Source organism: Bubalus bubalis, chromosome 23 (genome assembly GCF_019923935.1).
Source record: "Bubalus bubalis isolate 160015118507 breed Murrah chromosome 23, NDDB_SH_1, whole genome shotgun sequence".
In the NCBI taxonomy this organism is placed as follows: Eukaryota; Metazoa; Chordata; class Mammalia; order Artiodactyla; family Bovidae; genus Bubalus; species Bubalus bubalis.
In genome coordinates, this window is record NC_059179.1 from 22,071,448 (window position 1) to 22,091,510 (window position 20,063).

Below are 20,063 nucleotides of genomic sequence, written 5' to 3' on the forward strand. Positions count from 1 at the left end.
GTGGTGGATAAAGATTAGGGGAACTTGCTTGACCCCCTTGCTCTTTTATTTGATGGCTATTCCCATACCCCTCATAGAGATCTTCGGTAGGGAAAGGGTGATGGGGAAGGGCAAATCCAGTAGAAAATCTGAGGTCCTAGTGGACTAAAACATGAAATGGGCTCTCAGGGTTTGAGAAACTAGAAAAGACCTTCCTCTCCCTTGAACAGAATACTGCTTGGGGCTGGGGGCTGGATGTGGTGACCCCGTTGAGGGCCATCTCTGAAAGTCCCTGTCCCTCACTGCTTCAGGGAATCATGAGAAAGTGCATACCAATCCCCAACTCCAGACCCTGGGTGTCCCCTTCCTGTCCTGGGAAGTTGGGGGCAGTGAGCTGGTGACACGGCTACCCAGTAGCACCTTGTCCTTGACACTGAGTTTATCTGGAACAGGTAGAGCCTTAGTGACAACTGGGGAGGGAGACGCGAGGGAGGGGATCTGAGCCACCTGTGTGGAGAAGGCAAGGCAGGCAGGAGTGGGAGGTTCCTGAAGCCTGAAGAGGTTAGTAGGTAAGGTCTGGGGGATGGCAGGAGGATTCTCCGAGGTCAGTGGAAAGAGTTATGGGATAACTGGGGAGAACCTGGAATTAGTATCAGGAGACAGGAGGCTTGGAGAGAGGCCTGGGCTTGGGGTCAGCTGGAGAAGCCCGGCGTCAGCAGGAGGGGTCTGGGTTTGGGTGGGAAGGGCATTAATGGAAAGTTCTGGGAGGCAGCTGGAGTGCCATCAAGGGGTCAGTGGGCAGGGGAATGGTCAGCAGGAAGCCGCTGTTCATTGAGGGCTGATGAGTCAGAGGGCAAGGGCAGTGGGCCAGGCTTGGGGACCCTGACCACAAGCTCCATGGGCTCCCGAGCCTTGTTTCGATAAGCCCGGCGGATGGTATCTACTGCCCGCTGGTGCGTCACCTGCTCCAGGCTCTCTCCATCCACAGCCACAAGCTCGAAGCCAGCCTGGGATGGGGGTGGGAGAATCACAGACCTCCCTCCTCAGGTCAACCCCACCCCACCCCCAACCTCTCACCTCCACCAGCTGGGACACTCCTCCCCAACTGGGCGGAGGGGATGGACAATGGGACTTTTGTGCCCGGAGCCCGATGGGGGCAGGGTGGGGCACAGACAATGGCCTTTTGTCCCTTGGGGCTAGGGGTGGAACAGGATGGGCCACCCTCAGGCCCAGGCTGGCATAAGGGCACAGATTTTCCCCTAGGTCTGCTCAACCTGCAGGTTAACCCCCTGCTCCAAGCCTCCTCCCACGACCTAGTCGACACATGTCTGGCTGGGAGATGAGCATGCACTGGTCCTGCCCCCTGCCAGAATTCAGATCTGGGCCTAAAGAGTGGGTCTGGGTGCCCTTCACCCACCTGAAGGGCCCCGCTGAGGAAGGCGGCGCCCCCGGGGAAGATCTTTTCTATCTTCACCATGGGCTGTACCTTGGACTCAATGCCCCCAGAAATGCTGATACCTAGTGAGAGGGAGAAATCCTGGGTGACAGTGCAGCCACACGCCTAAAGCCTAGAGCTCCCTGGAGAACCTAGGACCCATCCCCAAATAGAGAGGCCCCCAAGCCAACCCCCAGATTCTACTACTACTCCATCCTCAACTCACTCTAACCCTAAGCCTCCCAAATTTAGACCTTCCCAACTATACCCTGATTCTTTCCCTTGTCCCAGGTCCCCAAGTCACACCCCAAAACCAAGCCCACCAACCTCACCCACACCTGAGCCCTCACCCCCCACCAGGCCCAGTCCTGCCGGGACTCACCCAAAGACTGTTTCATCTTGGACAGCGTGACGGTCCTCAGCTCCCCACTAGGGACCTTCGTGGCTGTCTCCTCAGCTGTCCTGCCAGTTCCATTCTCAGAGGGCCCTTGACTGCCCCCTGCCTTGGCCACCTGCCCATCCATAGGTCGTGGCAGAGGGGGCCTGGCTTTCCGAGGCTTGTGGTAGCGCCCATTGGCTGTGCTGGGAGTGGGGATGGGTGCCGGGGATGGCGAACGCCTGCGGCCGGGGGACTTGACTCGGCCCCGGCTGCGGCTACGGCTACGGCTGCGGCTCTGGGCTGGGCCCTGGCTCCGGCTCTGCCGAGGGTCCTCTAGGGTCAACGGTTCGGTCAGCAGCCAGTTAGGCCTCGGGGGCCGGGGAGCCACGGGAGGTGGCTGAGGAGGGGGTGTGCAGGCACTTCGGCGTGGGGCGAAGGCATCTACTGGCACGTCTTGGAGAGGGGGGATCCCTTTATGAGGGTGGCAGAGGGCAGAGGCACCCAGGGAGACCTGGAGGCCCCCCAGCCGCTCCCTCAGCTCCCCATCATCTTCCTCTTCTGAGAAGCCATTCACAGGAAGCAGGTAGAAGCCACCACGACTGTCTGGGGAAGAGGGCCAAGGTCAGGCCGCCCTCTCCTCAACAGCCCAAACTGCCTGGCCAGAGCCCAGTCCTCACCGCGTGGGGGTAGGGAGACCTGGGGGTGCTCTTACGGCAGTGTTACGACACTGCCCCAGCTCTATTGCAAGAGTATTTTAATACTTTCTATTGGAATAGTTACAGTTTTATCTTATCATGTCTGAGTAAAAATTTGACTCCCACACCAAGCTGGTAACTTCTCAGAGATTATTGCATAGAATGAGATGATTTAACAAGTGAGTGGGTTTTAAAACCAATTAGTAAGTAAATAATAGTACAGATGGTTAGTGGACGTGATAAAAATGGTCCTGGCAGATGAGGGATTCCCTTCAGGGAACCACACCACACGTATCTCTGAAGCCACGAAGTCCTATGTGGGAACAGGGATGGAACGCCCATTTTCCCTTCCCGAGTCCCCCTGGGGTGTGTCCCCTCCCTGTGCTCTGGGACTCTGACTGACCAGGCACGGGGGTGATGAGGTGACGCTTGGGTAGTGTGTCTTGTCGGGTGGGTCTCAAGGCAGGAGGCCGAACTGGTTGGAGAGGAGAGCAGGTTAGGAATGAGGCTCCCTGAGGGACACAGCTGAAAGGGCCCAGGCATCTCTGCCCCTCTCCCCTGGGAGGCCCCCCACCCCCAGCCCCACTTAGGGCCCAGGAGCCTCAGTCCTGCCCCCTGGCTGCTGACCTGCCTGACTCTTGAGGGCCTCAAAAGCCTCCAGCTCCACAGGCATCACCATGCTGTCGAAGCGACCCAGGTCTGTGGGGGCCACCACACTCCTGGGGGAGGGTAAGAGATGAGGTGTGGGCAGGGCTCAGTTCCAGGGGAGCCTGGAGGGGCTTCCACCCTGGAGAGGTTAGGGTAGATATCGGGGGTCCCCTCCCTGCCCCCAAGCCCTCCCCACCTGATGTCCCTCAGCAGCAGCAGCTTTGCCGGCCTGTCCAGAATGGCCAGCAGGGGCCTCACTAGGTCCTCCACGCCGCCCTCGTGCACGTACTGCAGAGAGAGGCACCACAGGTCAGATAGCAGCAGGGACCTCCAGAGCCCGGTAAGGGGGCATGCCTGGGCATGCGGGGGTCCCTATGTTTAGGAAAGCTTCTCCCCCAGGCCCGGGCTGTCCACAGGATGGTCTTACTCAGTGACTGGGTGGAACGTGCAATAATAATGACAGAGGGGTAACAGCAACACCAGTAACAGCTTTGGGCCTTTTTCTAGGCCTTTTACACATGGTCTCCCACTTTGAGAGGTGACATCAGTTATTCCTGTTTTACAGATGAGGGAACTGAGGCTCAGAGAGGACTTTGCCCCAGGCCACACAGATGAGGAAGTGTGAAGAGAAATTGAAAATTGAGAAATCTGGCTCCTACCTACTATTGTACCGGAAAAGGATATGCAGGGAGTGGACTCTCCTCCCCACCCCCACCTCCCAGGCTGAAGGAAGGAATTTGAGCCAGAGGCTAGGCTGTGTGCCTGGCTGTCCCAGCTTGTGTCTGCATACAGACCGACAAATTAGGCTTTGTTCAAGGCTGGAATGGGGAGTTTGGGGAAGGAGTGGCCCTATAGAAAGTCTCTCCAGTCTTTAGCCAGGGCAGTGGAGGCATTTCTGCCTGGCACTGCCCGGATGCCTCCAGCCACACCCCACCGTCGCAAACTGACAAACTGAATACTGGGAGTCACCCAACTTGGATAGCACACCGCCCCCTAGTGCCACGACAGACACACACAGAGCATCCCTGGCAAGCACAGGACACTGGGAAACAGCACACCCTGGTGGCCAGAGCGAGACATTCATAAATAGCTGGAAATGAACCACACACAAAGTTGCAGGGACTGACACATACACATACTGACGACAACACACCCCCTTTTGTCTGGAGAGAGATACACGTAATGGCAAAGAACCAATGACATATGTGCACACACTTCAAGTCCACAATCCTGCATTCAGCATCCACTAAGTGCCAGGTCCTGTACTGGGCAGTAGGGGCACAAGGACAAAGAGCCACCAACCCCAGCAAACTACAAACCGCTGGCGACGGCACAGAGGGCGCCTCAGAGCGGGCTGGGAAGATCAGAGTAAGCCTCACGGAGGTGGTGGCATTTACACTGACTCTTACGGATAAATGAAAGAAATACAAGAAAGTTGAGAAGAAAGCGTGGTGTGGAGTAATGGGTTCACAGAAGTTTAACAGGGCTTCCCCTATGGCTCAGTGGGTAAAAAATCCGCCTGCAATGCAGAAAACGCAGGACATGGGGGTTTGATCCTTGGGTCAGGAAGATCCCCTGGAGGAGGGCATGGCAACCCACTCCAGTATTCTTGTCTGGAGAATTCCATGGACAGAGGACACACACACACGCACACACAGGGTACATGAAGGGGCCTCCATATAGGCTGTGCGGGTTGGGACTACAGTGCAGGTGGTGCTCCTAGAGTTGCGCAGTCGTAACCTGTATAAATCCCGTTACATGTTATACCCGGGGAAGATGATATGGTGACCATGGGAAAGCAGAGGTTAGTGAGCTGGGGAGTCAAATCAGGGAGCGCCTTGAATGTGAGGATAAGGAACTTGTACTCTATTCTGCCAAAGACAAGAGGCTGCAAGGGGCTTTGGAGAGTTTGTAAAGTGATCAGAGAGGTAGTTTATAATGCCTGGTCAGGAGATGGGGAGATGGCTCAGAGTGGGAGATAGAAGGGAGGCTTTGGGTTCAGGACCACACATCTAAGGGAGCTTTACTAATCATTCCAGCCAGGACACTACCCCAAAGGTCTGATCTCTTGGTATGGGTGGGGCTTGGGTCAGACTTGGGTGGTGGGCATTGCTCCCTAGGTGCTACGGGGCTCTGGGAGAGGCCTTCCTGGTCTGGGCACGGTGGGAGGAGCCCAGGGATGGGGGAACAGCATCCAAAGAAACTGACACAGAGCTCCACCTGGTGGCCAGAGCCCAGAGTCGCAGGCTTACAAAGACGGTATACTCAGCCCCACTTGGCAGTCTAAGCTGAGCATGACACTCAAGTGAATTTAGCCCAGAGGCCTTTAGCTGCCCCCAACATGCATCTCCATATGTAGCTCTGCTGTAAACCAAGCATTGGGAAAAGGATGCATGAATTACGGTGCCTCAGTCTCCAGGTGACATGCACACAGATACAATCATACAGTGTTGTTTAGTCCCTAAAGTCTCGACTCTGCGACCCCATGGATTGTAGCCTGCCATGCTCCTCTGTCCTGGGGATTTCCCAGCAAGAACACTGCTGTGGGTTGCCATTTCCTTCTCCAGGGGATCTTCCTGACCCAGGGATGGAACCTGTGTCTCCTGCATTGGTGGCTGGATTCTTCACCACTGAGCCAACAGGGAAGCCCAAATCATGTAGTTAAGTCAACACAAACCCAGATAAACAAATGTACACATCACACAGACATAACACAGCCCCACCCTGACCAAGGCGAGGGAGTGTGGGGGGGGAACCACAAACAATTTCCTGAAACTCTTCCGTTTGCCCTGGTACAGAGGATCATGCATGCACTGATGCAGATGCAGATAAGGGAACCCATCACAGGAAACCTGGGGCTTCCTGAGACAGAAGGATAGGAGAGGGACTTCCAGTTCTCCTGGAGGGGGTGACCTGTGCCTCTTACAGTCTCCCCAACATTCAGGCTACAAAGACTCCCTCAAATCTACCCTTGACCCTACAGTGGGAACCTCTGCTTCTGTCTGAAGTAGAAAGGAACAGTGAGAAACAGTGTAGATATTGAGGGAGGTTTGGGGTATGTTGGGAGAACAAAAGCTTACTTACTTGGGTAACAGGGGATAGGCCAGGCCTGACGGCTGACCCAGAAGTGGAAGGAGCCATGAGCTGGGGAAGGCTGAGGTTTAGAAGAGAACAGAAAACAGAGCAGGTGACTGCAGGGACTGAGGTCCCAAACTCATCACCTGTCTGGTCTGCCTTCTTCTCTCCTCAGCTTAAATATTACCTTCTCTGGGAGGCCCTCCCAGACCACACCATCTAGTTTGTGCCTCAGGTTATTTTCTCATGTCCTTTTCCTTCATAATACTTCACATGATTTGTCTCTATGGGTGTTTAGGTTCTAGTTACTATCTATCTTTCCTTCCTGACTGTGAACTCAGTGTGTGTGTCCATGTGTCTGTGTGCACTCCTGAGCAACCATGTCAGAGGGGTGACTTCTGCTTTACTTACCAGTGGGGTCACAGTGTTAAACCCAGATACTGGCCAGCAGATAGTGGCCTGAATGAGTGAGGGGTTGGGTGACTGAGTGACCAAGTACTGGGGCTGAGAGTGGGCTGGTGGCTCACCCGGGCGCAGTGGCGGGTGACAGCCAGCACCTCATCATCGGTCAGCAATCGCCGGGCCAGGTCCTGAATCAGGGGCTGACGGCTCTCCCAGGCCTGCACCCGCTCATCCACATTGGGCAGGTGGCTGGAGGGGCTCCCAGACCTGGCAGAGAGCAGAGCCCAACCCCTCTCCCGGTCTGCAGGGCGGGAGCAAAAGGATACAATGAAGGAAACAGAAGCCATCATAAGCCAAGGCAGGGACTCCCCTCAGTGGGGTCAGACTCCAGAATAGACTGGCTAAGGGTCCCAGGTTCCTCAGGTGGAATCCCAGCCTAGCCCGGATATTCCCCACCATGGTCTCCCACAGCAATCTGCCCATCACTGGAGTTCCAATTCAGGCCTTTCAGCCCCCATCCCAGACCCCTAGCCCAGTATGCTCCTTAGTTGAGCCCTGGCCCAGAGCCCCTGGGCCCCCTGAATATGTACTGTCCTACTAGTCTGTCCCCATTGGAGTTCTAGCAAGGCCCCCTCCCTCATCTCCCCAAAAATCTGTCTTTGGGAGTCCCAGCTTAGGCTCCAAGTCCTCAAAAAATGCACCCTAATATCTATGTGTAACCCTATATTCCTAGAAAGCATAGTCCAATTCTTTTAGTTGCCCCTAATGTGCACCTCTCAATCTGTCTGATACCCCATGCTTAACCATGAGTTTAGCCCAAAGTCCCTTAGCACCCCCAACATGCACCCCATCTGCAGCTCTATTGTAGACCAGGCTCAGAGTGGGGGAAGCAAGCATTACCACATCTCAGCCTCCAGGTGACAAACTTCTGCACGGGCCCCACTCCCCCTGCTAAGAAGAAGAAAGAGGCTCAGTTGTAGCCCTGGTCTCCCATCTGAAAATGGGGGTTGGGGACTCAGAACTGGCAGGATCGTGGGCTGGAATGGAGAGTTCAAGGCTGGAATGCGGTATGACTGGGAAGCAAGAGGCCAGGCTATTGAGGTGGGTCTTGAAGGCCAAGGTCAGGCCAGTAGCTTCATTCACAGGCAGTGGGGAGTTAGTAAAGGCTTTGGATCAAGAGAGGGCACAGTGTGTGCCCTGCTCATAGAGGTCCATTGGAAAGCACATGAATGGATGGAAGAACCCCAAGGGCAAATCACCTACCTTCAGGGCACAGAGAGAAAAAGAGGAGCCTTTGAAGGAGGGAGAGGAGTAGCCAGAGAACTGGGAAGAGAACCAGGAGAGAGAAGGGCCCTGGGGGCTGTGAAAAGAGAGATGAGTTTAGGGAGGGGGTTAGACTGCCCTGATTTGAAGGGATTGTCTCTCCCATGAGACCCAGGCAGGGGCAGGGCCCAGGCCCTTTTTGCCTACCCAACATTCACTCTCCCTTCTAGAAACAGCACCCTGATTTCACCAGGGGATCCATCCCATCCCCCACCCCCAGCATTCTCAGTCCCTGTACTCCAGGGTGGACACATGACCCAGGCTGGCCAATGAAAGCACCCTCTCTCTCTCCCAGGTCACAAGTGATGTGTTGGGCATGTGATCCCAGCTGGGCCAACCAGAGCCTGGGACATCATCTGGAACTATTTAAGGAGAGGCTCTTTCCCCCGGGTTGCTAAGTGACAGTGGCCTTCTTACCTTCAAATGGCAAAGCCAGCAAGATGATGAAGACAAACCAGGGGAAAGAGGAACCAAAAGATGAAGAGTGCAGGTGGCTGAGGAGACTGTTTAAACCTTTAGACCCAGTTTACATCCATAGCTGAACCAAGAAGTGCTTTTTAAAGCTAGCTTCAATTAAGTTTTTCTCACAGACAACCCCAAGAGTCTCAACTTATTCACTTTTGGTCCAGCCTTTGAATCTCACCAGAGAGAAGAGATGCTCTCTGGAAGAGTCCTCAGGAAGCCTTTAACATGAGTGAAGCCTGTCTAGGCCCTCCTGCCTGGGCCTTGATTTAGAAATGGCCTTGCTCTAACTGGCTAGAGCCAGTTCAGGTTTGATCCATGATACAGGGTACTCGGGGCTGGTGCACTGGGATGACCCAGAGGGATGGGATGGGAAGGGAGGTGGGAGGGGGGTTCAGGATGGGGAACACATGTACACCCATGGCAGATTCATGTCAATGTATGGCAAAACCAATACAATATTGTAAAGTAAAATAAATAAATAAAAATAAAATAAAAAAATAGAACTGGCTAGAGCCTGTGGAGCTCTGGCCAGGGGAGATGAAGCCAAATGCTCTAGGAAAGGAGTGCCCTGACTCCCAAGAGCACCAAGAGCATGGGCATCTGACCCAAGGTCTTCTTGTCTGTGCTGTGACTCATCAGTTTTCCCATCTGTAAAATGGGAAGATGAGGCAGTACAACAAAGACCACTACATATTCTGTGCACCTACTGTATGTCAGACCATGTACTAAGTGATTAACATACACTGATTCACTGATTCATCATTATTCCTAAAGAAATAGTATTGCGTGTGTGTGTGCTAAGTTGCTTCAGTCGTGTCGGATTCTTTGCAACCCTGTGGACCGTAGACCACCAGGCTCCTCTGTCAATGGGATTTCCCAAGCAAGAATACTAGAGTGGGTTGCCATTTTCTTTCCCAGGGGATCTTCCCGACCCAGGGATCTAACCCATATCTCCTGCATTGGCAGGCAGGTTCTTTACCACTAGCACCAACAGGTATTATTACTCCTATTTTACTCCTGTGGCTTGCAGGGCAAGGTGGTGGCCCACAGCTGGGATGAGGCAGTGTGGGATTTAGACTCAGAGCTGTGGAATAGGAAGTCGACTTTTCCTCTGTCCTCCCATCTGACCCATGTACCTACCTTTCTCCAGGTCCAGGCGAGGGCGGGGCTTGGCTGGGCTCCTGCTGTCCAGCGTCCAGGCCTCTCTGTGCCCATCCCCTGCCAGCCGCCCCTGCCGTCCTCCCTTGAAGAAGAGGTTCATCAGGGTCTTGGAGCGCTGCAGGGCCCCCTTCTCCCCAGGGGACCCTGACTTCTCCTTCCTCCGCTGCTTCTTCTCCTCTGCAGACAGGAGGGAGGGGTGGGCAGAAGGGAAGGACTAGGGGCAGGGGTGTGGGGAAGGGCAGAGAGAAGGGAGAGTTGGGGGCAGACAGGATCTGCAGCTGTGTGGGGAGGTGGGGATGAAGATGGGGATGGGGTTCCTCTTCCTACTTCCCACCCCTCCTCCACCCACAGCTCCAACTATGTGAGGACTGTGTGTATGTATGTATGTGTGTGTGTGTGGACAGGTCTGGGAACCTAAGGATGGAGGGTCTGGGTTAGGGCTGGTTTGGGTCCCAGGACTAGTTTAAAATGGAACCCAAAGCAGGATCTGAGTGTGTTCTGGAGCTGTGGCTGGGCAAAGCCTGGTGCAAAGGAAAGTTTGGGGCCCAGGACAGGGTGCAAGACAGATTTTGGACCCAGAGCTTTTGGGGGGAGCAGCAGCAACCTGTCCCCCACGTACCCCACAAGGTCAGGTGGCTCTGGGAGCGGGTGATGGGGGGCCGGGGTCGGCTGAGGGCCAGCAACAGAGCAGTCTTGGGGGACTCAGAGAGCGCAGAGTCAAGGTGGCGGGTGGGTGGCGGGTCGTTGGAACGGATGGCGGTGTCCCTGAGGATGACTGTGGGCCGCACACTGCACCAGGTCTCCACGAGGCTCCCCGCGTCGGGCTCCGTCTGCATGGCTGTGTCCGCCCGCCCCCAGCCCGGGCCCCAGCTGCCGGGCTCCTCAGGCCCCAGGCAGACATCCATGCGGTCCGAGGGCAGGGAGCCCTCGGCTGAGCTGTAGGGGGCACTGGAGGTGAAGGAGGAGACGCTGGAGCTGCTCTCCGAGGTGGGGGACAGCTGCTGCAGCACCCCGTTGCTCACTGCAGGCAGTGGGGAGGGCAGGGACATCTCAGAGGTCTGGCCGGGTGACTCTGGGGCCCTGCCGGGGCTGCAGACCACTCATGGGCTTGGAGTGGGAGTGCTGGGCAGCAGCAAGGTTGTGAGCATGGGGTCTCGGGAACCAGCCACTACTCAGCAGTCCTGCTAACTGGTTGCGGGACCTTAGGCAAGGCACTTCTCCAACCACCCCCGGACTTGCCCCCAGGAGAGCCTGGATCAGAACCTGCAACTTCTTAGAGAGGAGCCCAGAGACAGGAGTCCTGAGGAGATTTTGGTGCCCCTCCCACTTATTCTTCAGAGATCCCAGTTCCATTTTAGGGCCCTTTCCCTCCAACCTCGGGGAGCTGGTCACTTACGTCGGTCCAGCCAACAGTACTCAGAGACCATCTCCTTGTAGGCAGGGTACCGGCCGGTCTCCTGGGGAGGGTATGGTGGGGATAGGAGGGCAGAGGGGAGTGAGTGAGCAGGGAGTGGGAAGGGAGGGTAAGAATACGGGAGCAATAGGATAGGAGTCAACTTTTCAACCCAATTACTCTGCTCTGAGCTTATCATACTCCAGCGACACCAGCCGCTTCATTTCTGAATGTGCCAACTTCTTCTACACTTTAGGGCTTTGCACATGCTGTGTCTTCTGCCTGAATTCTCTTCCTTCAGCTCATCTTATGGCCAGCTCTTCAGGCGTCTCCTCCTTAGATCCCCCTGGCTAAAAGGGCCTTCCCAGATTACCCTATCCCACCTCTCCATCAATTTCCTTGCAACAGCAGTCACAATCCACATGCCTCTAGTCTGTCTGTTTCCCTCCAGCAGCAGAGACCTCGTCTCTCTTTTTCACTGTTGTCGCCCAGTACCTGGCACAATGGCTGTCATATAGTAGGTACTCAAAAGTATTGAGTGAATGAATGAGGGCAGAGTGGGAGAAGAGGAATGTTTGGGATAATTTGAGAGGAAGGAAAGGGACAAATGGCATGTGGGAGAGGTGGGAAATAGAGGTGGTGGGGGGATGGCAGAGGAGGCACTGAATGGTGAGAAGGATGAAGGCTCAGAAAGGAGAGGACCAGGGAAGGGGCCAGGGTTGGGGCCTGGGGAGAGGAAGACATCACCTCCTGTGGGAGTCAGGGTGAGAAGGACTTGATCCTTAGGCAAGTGTGAGACCCACATGAATAATGAATTCAGGTACCTCCCCTGAAATCCAATCTCTGTCCTGCCCTGTGCCCTAGGACACCCACCATCCAGGTCCTGGTCCTACCACGTCCCCTTCTGGGCAGGATATTTTCTCCTTACCCTCCAAGACCACCACTCATACAAAGGGGCACTGGCCACTGCATCTGGTGTTGGGGGGGCAGGCTGAAACCAGGTCCTGCTACTGATCAGCTGTATAAATGACTGATTCCTGAGTTTCTTTGCCTTTCTGAGCCTCAGTTCCTTCTTCTGTGAAGAGAGATGAGGACAATGCCTGCCTTGCCTCCCAGGAGGCTGTGGAAATTCACAAGTTGCACAGCAATGGGCAGCATTAAGTGCTAGACTGGTCTGGGAAGTCCTTCCTAGAGTCTGTCCTCTCCCTGACTCCCACAGTCCTGCCCACCTTGACAGTCAGCATGATGTGTGTCTGACCCTTCAGCACCTCCACGGCCTGGCTGTGGCTGATGTCGTCAAACCTGACACCGTTGGCCGCCAGGACCTGGTCTCCCACCTTGATGCCGTTCTCCTCAGCCAGTCCACCGTGGTCCACTCTGGGGTCAGGAAAGGGGCAACCTGATGCCTTCCCTCACCCCCCATTCCAGACTCTTCACTTGAACACAGGGATGACCTGGTCAAACTCCTTGACCCTCTTCCTGGGGAGCCCCAGCCCCTCTCCAGATCCTATCCCTAACCTAGGTCACCGGGACATGTCTTTGGCCAGGATCCACTTGCTGATGTACCCCCAGGTCCCAGCCTGACTCCGTTTCATCCCCTGCCCCAGTCTCACTTGGACACGTAGATGCCCAGGCCAAACTCCTTGCCCCCGCGGATGTTGAAGCCCAGGCAGAAGTCATCGGAGGTTGTGTAGAGGTGGACGATGCGCCGTGCACCGTCCTCTGAGCTGCTTTCGGAGGGTGTTGAGCTGCACTTTTCTACCACCAGTCGCCGATTGACCACATCCACCCTGGACAATCACAGGGGGCCCTCAGCCTGGGCCCCAATCCACCACCACCCACCCCTCTCCTCCCAGCAGCCAAGACAATTGCACAGGAAAGGAGGAACTGCTCTGGGGGGCCTGAGATCTTCACTGGGACATAGATTTCATCAAGTTAGGGAAACCATGGAAATCTTTCTTTATTGAGCAGTTCTAACTGCCAAGCCCCATTTTAAATCCTCCCCAGGCCCAGGAGGGAGAGATACTATATTTTCCTCAGGCCCAAGGCAGCAACAGCTTGGGCTTTCCAGGTGGCATTTGTGGTAAAGAGCCTGCCTGCCAATGCAGGAGACCTGAGAGACGTGGGTTTGATCACCAGGTCAGGAAGAACCCCTGGAGGAGGGTATAGCAACCCACTCCAGTATTCTTGCCTGGAGAATCCCATGGACAGAGAAGCCTGGCAAGCTGTGGTCCATGGGGTGGCAAAGAGTCAGACACCCCTGAAATGACTTAGCAGGCACACACAAAACTGCCAGGCTCCATTTTAAATCCTCTCTGGGCTGGGGAGAGACATACTGCCCTGTCTCCTGGTCTGCGGCAGCTACAGCATAGAGGGGCAGGGTCACTGGGGTCTGAGACAGCAGCGTTGGGAGGAGGGCTGGGGGAAAGACACAGCCTTTTCTCATTTCAAGGTCAGACCATTAGATCCCTGTGTTTCCAGTACCAGGGGATGGGAAGAGCAGAAGCCCTGGACTCTAGGTCTCTCCCACCATGGCTCTGGGTGGTGGTGCTGGGCTGGGGGTGGAGACCAGGCCTGCTCACCATGTGGTCTTCTCCTTGGAGAACTTGATGCCCGGCACGCGGCCCATGCGTCTCACCATCATGTGCAGGCGGCTGCTGCCAGTCAGCACCTTCACAGCGCTGCCCATTGTGGTGCTCTCCAGGCTCAGCCCATTCACCTCGGTGATCTTGTCCCCCACGCACAAGCCAGCCCGCTCTGTATCAGGGGAGGGGGTGGTGGGCAGGGGCCCCTGGGGAGAAGTCCCCCAGGTTGAGGCTGAGCCTCTCCCATCCCTGAAGCTTCCTGGGATACAGCTTCTTCGATGAGATTGGGATCCCCAGGTAGGGTCTGAGTATTAGCCCATCGGACCAAGGACCTATTCATTAGCCCCTTTCATCTCCCCACTGGATCAGCCCCTCCAAAACTGAGGGTCCTCTCCTCTCATCCCTGCCAACAGCTCCGCATACCACTGAAGTGGGGGGTCACATCCTAAGCCAGGATTTCACCCGTGGGGTCCCGCTCACCTGCACTGCTCCCCTCCTCCACTTTGCTGACGAAGATGCCCAGGCCGTGCTCAGAGCCGCCCCGCACACTGAACCCCAGCCTCCCAGCTGGACTCTTCTCCACTCGAACTGCATGGATGATGTCACTTTCATCGCTGTTGGCTGATGGCGGTGGGGACACAGGCATGACTCCCCTGCCCATTCTGGGCACAGAGGGTCCCTGAGTACCCTAACTTGGGGCCTGCAAAGGCTGGGTTGCTGGGCACAGCCACCCAGGACCCTAAATGTGGGCTGCTGCTGCTGCTGCTAAGTCATGTCAGTCGTGTCCTACTCTGTGCAACCCCATAGACGGCAGCCCACCAGGCTCCCCTGTCCCTGGGATTCTCCAGGCAAGAACACTGGAGTGGGTTGCCATTTCCTTCTCCAATGCATGAAAGTGAAAAGTGAAAGTGAAGTGGCTCAGTCGTGTCTGACTCTTAGCGGCCCCATGGACTGTAGCCTACCAGGCTCCTCTGTCCATGGGATTTCCCAGGCAAGAGTATTGGAGTCGGGTGCCATTAGGCAGCTAATTTCTGAGTCCTCTCTGGGTGATTTTGAGATCATGGCAGGAAGGCTGTGGGAGCAGGCAGAACAGAACTCCATGCTGGAAGACACTGTTTTCCTTCCTTTATAATGTAGGGGGTGTGTGTGTGTGTGTGTGTGTGTGTGTGTGTGTAATCCTTACTAAGCTTCCCATACTCACTGGGACAGGCCAAATTCTAAAAAACCCTGCTACTCAGAGTCAGATGGATGAAAAAGATTCCATTCTATGAGGCACAGTCGAGGGAATCCGGGCTCTCTGGCTTACAGCAGAGACAAGCCTATCTTCAAATAGTTGAAGAACTATTCTATAAAAGGCATTAGATATTTTTGTCTGTGTAACCCCTAGGGCAGAACCAAGCCCACACACTGGAGTTATATGGAGGAGATTTAATAAGGGAAAACTTTCTCTAAAACCTTTAGCTGGCAGACAATGGAATGAATTTTCCATGAAAGATAGTGAATTCCTCATTATTTGGAGGCATAGAAGCTGATAGTAAATCCCTGTCTGGGATGTTGTGGAAGGATCCCTGAGGCTCCTTTTACCTTGTAGATTCTATGATTCTGGAGGGTTCTGGAGGGTTCTAGGAGCTATTTGACTACATGAGGAGAGAAACCCAAAACACCACCATGTGCCTAGAGCACAGAAGTGGTTCTCTCCATCAGTAGACAGGGAAAGTCAGAGGAGGGCAACTTTAGGGACCAGAACTATTGGGGAAGGCTTCTTGGAAGGTGGGGTTTGGGTGGGTGGAGGGGAAAGGAAAGGCACTGATGAAGGGATGGAGTGAACAAAGGCTCAGAGGTGGTCTTCTGGTTAGAGAAGAGTGAGGGGACTGGAGGGGTAACTTGGGTCCCAGGTGGGAAGGTGAGAGTTCTTGGGTGAGGCTTACTCAGAGGTGTTTGAGAGGGGAAATCACACACACACACACACACACACACACACACACACACACTTGATCTAAGAGAAATCAAGTTACAGTGCAGGAGCAGAGTGTCTCTGGAAGAAATCCCCAAGGGCAGCCTGCAGTCAGGGACAGTGCAGGACAGAGGCATGAGAGGCACTGGGGCTTCCTAGCTGATTCTATCTGCACAGGTCCCAGGACCTTCTCAGCCCAGACAAGGAGACTTTTGCTCTCCTGCCCTCCAATTCTCTTTCTCCTCATTCCCTCCCGGAGAGCCAGCTTCCTGGGCCAGGGGGATGTCAAAATCTGGGTTTCGAGCCTAGGAGCTTGGGGCCCCTGAGGAGGGAAGTTTCTCTACCTCCAGTGCCCTAGCCCTGCCACCAGGCATCTCTCCAGATACCCAGCAGCCTCACTATCTCCTCACTTTCACCTCTGTCTCCTTTAATCCATTCTATACACAGTCATGCCTTTGCCCTGATTAAAAACCTCAATGCCTGCCCCGGCTTCTAGAAGGAGCTGCACATTCCTTCCATGCCCAATAAGGCCCTCCCTGGTTTCCTTCTGCCCACCTCTCAACACTCACCCCTGGCCACCCTCCCTGGCCTCATGACCTTGGGCCACACTGACCTCCTCCCTGTTCCTCTCACCAGCCAGTCCTTTCCGTGTTCCCTCTGCCTGAGGTGCTATTGCCCAGGCCTTTGTAAAGCCACCTCCTATTTCCAGTTCTCCTGGCTTGGGTGCCACTTTCTCAGAGAAGACTTCCTGGGCGATCCTGCTGAAGAAAGGCCCCTCCCCCTCCTCCCAGGGAGTCTCAAAGTGAGCTCTCCAGATCAGCATCAGCAGCCCCTGGAAAATTATCACACATGTGAATTTGGAGTTTTACCACAGACCCACTGAATCAGATGCTCTGAGTGCAGGATCCAGTAATCTTTGCACGAGCCCCCAGGCAATTCTGATGTATTCTGAAGTTTGATAACCACTACTCTATCCTATCATCCAAATTAATACCTTTAAGATTATTACCATCCTTTCTCATTATTTGTTCATTTGTAATATTATTTATTCTCACTCTCTTTTCACTGGACTATAAGCTCAATCGTGGTAAAGTGAAAAACTGAAGTCGCTCAGTCATGTCCTACTCTTTGCAACCTCATGGACTGTAGCCTAAGATGCTCCTCTGTCCATGGGATTTTCCAGGCAAGAGTGCTGGAGTGGATTGCCATTTCCTTCTCCAGAGGATATTCCCGACCCAGGGATTGAACCCGGGTCCCCTGCATTGTAGGCAGACACTTTAACATCTGAGCCACGAGGGAAGTCAATCATGGTAGGGACTTAGTAATTCTTTCCACCAAGGTATTCCCCAGTATGTTGCACAGTGCTTGATATTTGCTAAGTCTTTAAAAAAATTTTTTTTTGGCCACACTGCACAGCATGTAGGATCTTATTTCCTCAACTAGGGGTCAAACCCATGCCCTCTGCAGTGGCAACATGGAGTCTTAACCACTGGATCTCCAGGGAAGTCCCTGCTAAGTCTTTTTTTGATGAATAAAATAATAACCAGAATAATGAATAAATGAATGAGTTAGGAGAGCAAGAAGAAGGGGCTGGTTGAGATTAAAGACAATGCCATTTCTCTGGGACCCAACGAGTTTGAGGAGCTGGTGGCAACTCTCGAGGACAATGTGGGTAGCAGTGTTCCCCTTTCTACTTTGTCTCCCTCATCAGTTATGTTAGGCCTCTGGAAGGGTCTAAAGAATAACATATAAAATAACATGGGGGAGGGGCTCCAGCCTGTGGTGAGTTGGGGGATGTTTGTGCTCAGGTAGAGGGGACAATTCTGAGCTCACATGCTCCCAACCCAGACAGACCAATTGGTTGGACTGATGCCCCAGTCCTTCCATCATTGCTAAGGGAGGCTGCTCTCCTGACTGGACTGGGGCATGGGGTGAGGGAGAGAGCACTCATGGAACTGCTGGAAGAGGCTCTTCTGAGGGACAGTGTGCATCATAGTCGAGCATGGAGTATGCGGGGGGAGGTACAGGTGTATAGGTATAGGTGTAATTCTAATACGATGGGATTTGCAGGGGCTGTACTGCAGTGCCTCCCTTCTGCTCCTCCGTGTCTCCTAGTTCATCTGGGGACTCCAGCTCCATGTCCAGAATGACATACTGCCTTGCTGCTTACCTGAAAGTGAGGCCAGAGTGGCGGATGACAGGGGTGGGCATGCTGGGCCACTGGCGTGGGAAAGCCTGCTCTCTGAGCAGCATATTCCACTCCTGCCCTTGTGGCAGGGCAGGGGACAGAGGGGCCCAGTGAGGTCAGAGGGAAGAGCAGGGTCTGAAAGGTCCAGTCTGAGAGCCAGCCAGGGGAGCTCTGCTGGCTGAGAGAGGAGGGCAGCTGGAGATACTTATCTGGTTCTGCTCAGGGAAAGCCCATGCCCAGGGAGGCCCCCTCCCCTGCTGGTAGGCAAGGTCCTGCCTGGTTCACTGGCTTTTTGTCACCTCACATCTGTCACTGCACCAGGCTGTCTCCTAAGTGCCCACCTGCCATATTCCACACTTTCCATTTCAACCTTGCCTGTGATATCTCTACCCCACTACCAGCTGGTACCATGGCTCCGTCTCCAAGCCCTGCTACACTGGAAATTTCTGGAAGGTGAAAATTGAGACTTAGTTCCCTGTAAGTTCCCCTCAGGACCTAATGAGAGCTGGTATAAGATAGGTGTGCCATGAAACAGCACTAAGCAACTGCATAAGATTAGGTGTCCCTCTCCCTCGGGGCCCAGACCTGGGACTCCGTGCTGACCCTCGATCCTTCCCCGTTCTTGCTAAGGGAGCATCTTCCAGTCTACCTCTGTCTCCATCCTCTACACCTGAAGCCTTTAGTTCTGTCTGCCCATCTGGACACTGACTCCCACAGCCCAGCATAGAGCTGGGCACACAAAGAGTGGGTTGATGAAGAATGTCTTTCTCCATGCTGTCCCACCCCCCAAAAGTCATACTCAGATGAGCCTGGAAAAAGGAAGAGTCCACAGGAGGGAGGGGGCCAATTTAGTACTTGGCCTTGCTTACTTGGGGGCTAGCATACCACACACCCCTTCTTCGCCTCCATGCCCAGACCTCCCAGCTCTGACCTCTCCACTATCTTGCAACACTGAAAAACCGGTCTGAAGATGAGAAAAGGATAGACGGGGAAGAATCTATGGGTTACCAGAGGCCCTCTCTCTCCCTGCATCCCTAGGACTCCCCACCCACGCTGGCTCTCCCTTCACCTACTTAAGCCTGCTGTCCCCTACCCACTCTGGTAGTTCCCGGCCCTGCCCCCACCTTCAATAGGGGAGTTGATGAGGATGACTCGGCCCATGGGCGATGAGGCTCGGATTCCACGGGGGGGCCCATTCAGCAGCCGTTGCTTTCTCAGCAGATATCGTGTTGCGGAGCCCGACTCGCTGCCCAGGTGGCCTCGGGAGGAGAGGGAGCTCAGAGAGCTGGAGCTTAGGTCTCCAAGACCCAGCGGGTTGAAGCCCACTGCAAAACCATGTGCCATGCTGGCTAGATTGGAGTGGTGCCCTGCAGGTCCGGAAGGAACCTGCTGACCCTCGAGAGGAGGGCCCCCCACGCCTGGGGCTCCATGAGCCTTCTGTGCCAACCGGGGTCTCAAGGACTGGGAGCCCCCAACCTCTGCTGCTTCTCAGGAGTGTGTGCTCCAGGCCTGCACAGGAAGAGCAGGGATTGGGGAAGGGGTGTAAATGCTGCCCCTGCTGCCCCCCAGGACCTCCACCCCCTCTCCCCATGGCTTGAGCATCCTGCTCAACCCTTAGGTCTCTCACCTCTCCCACCCCTGGCTAGAGAACTGCCCATTTCAGGCACCATCGTGAACTTTGGAGCCATTTATACAACAAGGTGGGTGAGAACCTCTCTTTTACCCCTAGTTCCTGCTCTCAGCTGAGTCATCTACTCAGGTAGGTCTCCAGTCCTCAGTAGAGGGTGACAGAATGGGGATAGGATTATTGCCGGCCCTAGGGCTGCAAGCACTGTGAGAGATTTGGGCCAGGACAGTTCACTGCACCACCTCTCCTGTGTATGTGGGCTGGGGGCCAGTCCCAGGGGCTGAGGCCTCCAGGGACTTCAGAACCTGGGACAGCTGCAGCCAAGGGCCCCAGAGATCTCCAAGCCCCAGGCTGCAGTCTCCTCTCTTCCCCCTTCTCTTGGGTCTAAAGAGGTGCATGAACCTCTCCCAGACTTGGGGACGGGACCTGCTGCTGAGAATCCCACCCACAACATCCCACGCAAAACCTCGGGCCAAATCCCGCATAGCAGTTCCAGAATCCAGAACGCAGCAGCCCACCCCCGGGCTCTACCCTTTCCGTCCCCCCTCACCTGCTCGCGCGTGCAGCAGCCGCCGGCCTCGCCCGCCTGCAGGCGCGAAAAGAGAGCAGCGGTCCGGGAATCCCCGCCCACGCCCCGCCAAGTCTGCAGGAATAGGGCTGGCCCGCTCAGCCTCGGGCTCCCATTGGCTGGGAAGGCCGCCAGTCACTCCCTCCCACCACCACTCCTGGGTGCCTGGGGCTGCCGTCTGTAAAC

The 20,063-nt window shown here is 55.0% G+C and overlaps 1 protein-coding gene across 2 annotated transcripts; it reads right to left on the reverse strand.

Moving 5' to 3' along the window:
- Position 1: 1 nt before the first annotated feature.
- On the reverse strand, positions 2 to 19,904 carry PDZD7 (PDZ domain containing 7). Of its 2 annotated transcripts, XM_025274173.2 has the most exons (17): positions 19,860 to 19,904; positions 18,807 to 19,191; positions 14,021 to 14,161; positions 13,538 to 13,712; positions 12,569 to 12,745; positions 12,185 to 12,332; positions 10,959 to 11,019; positions 10,182 to 10,583; positions 9,542 to 9,739; positions 7,514 to 7,564; positions 6,739 to 6,914; positions 3,333 to 3,424; positions 3,116 to 3,207; positions 2,892 to 2,963; positions 1,797 to 2,396; positions 1,397 to 1,497; positions 2 to 986 (listed from the first exon to the last, which is right to left on the reverse strand). In XM_025274173.2, exons 2-17 carry the CDS (start codon positions 19,024 to 19,026, stop codon positions 771 to 773), a joined length of 2,922 nt encoding a protein of 973 aa, XP_025129958.1. In that variant the 5' UTR covers positions 19,027 to 19,191; positions 19,860 to 19,904; the 3' UTR covers positions 2 to 770. The 2 variants fall into 2 exon arrangements, with proteins under 2 accessions (XP_025129958.1, XP_025129957.1); XM_025274172.2 differs by lacking the exon at positions 2 to 986 and having other exon boundaries at positions 993 to 1,497.
- Between the last annotated feature and the right edge of the window lie 159 nt (positions 19,905 to 20,063).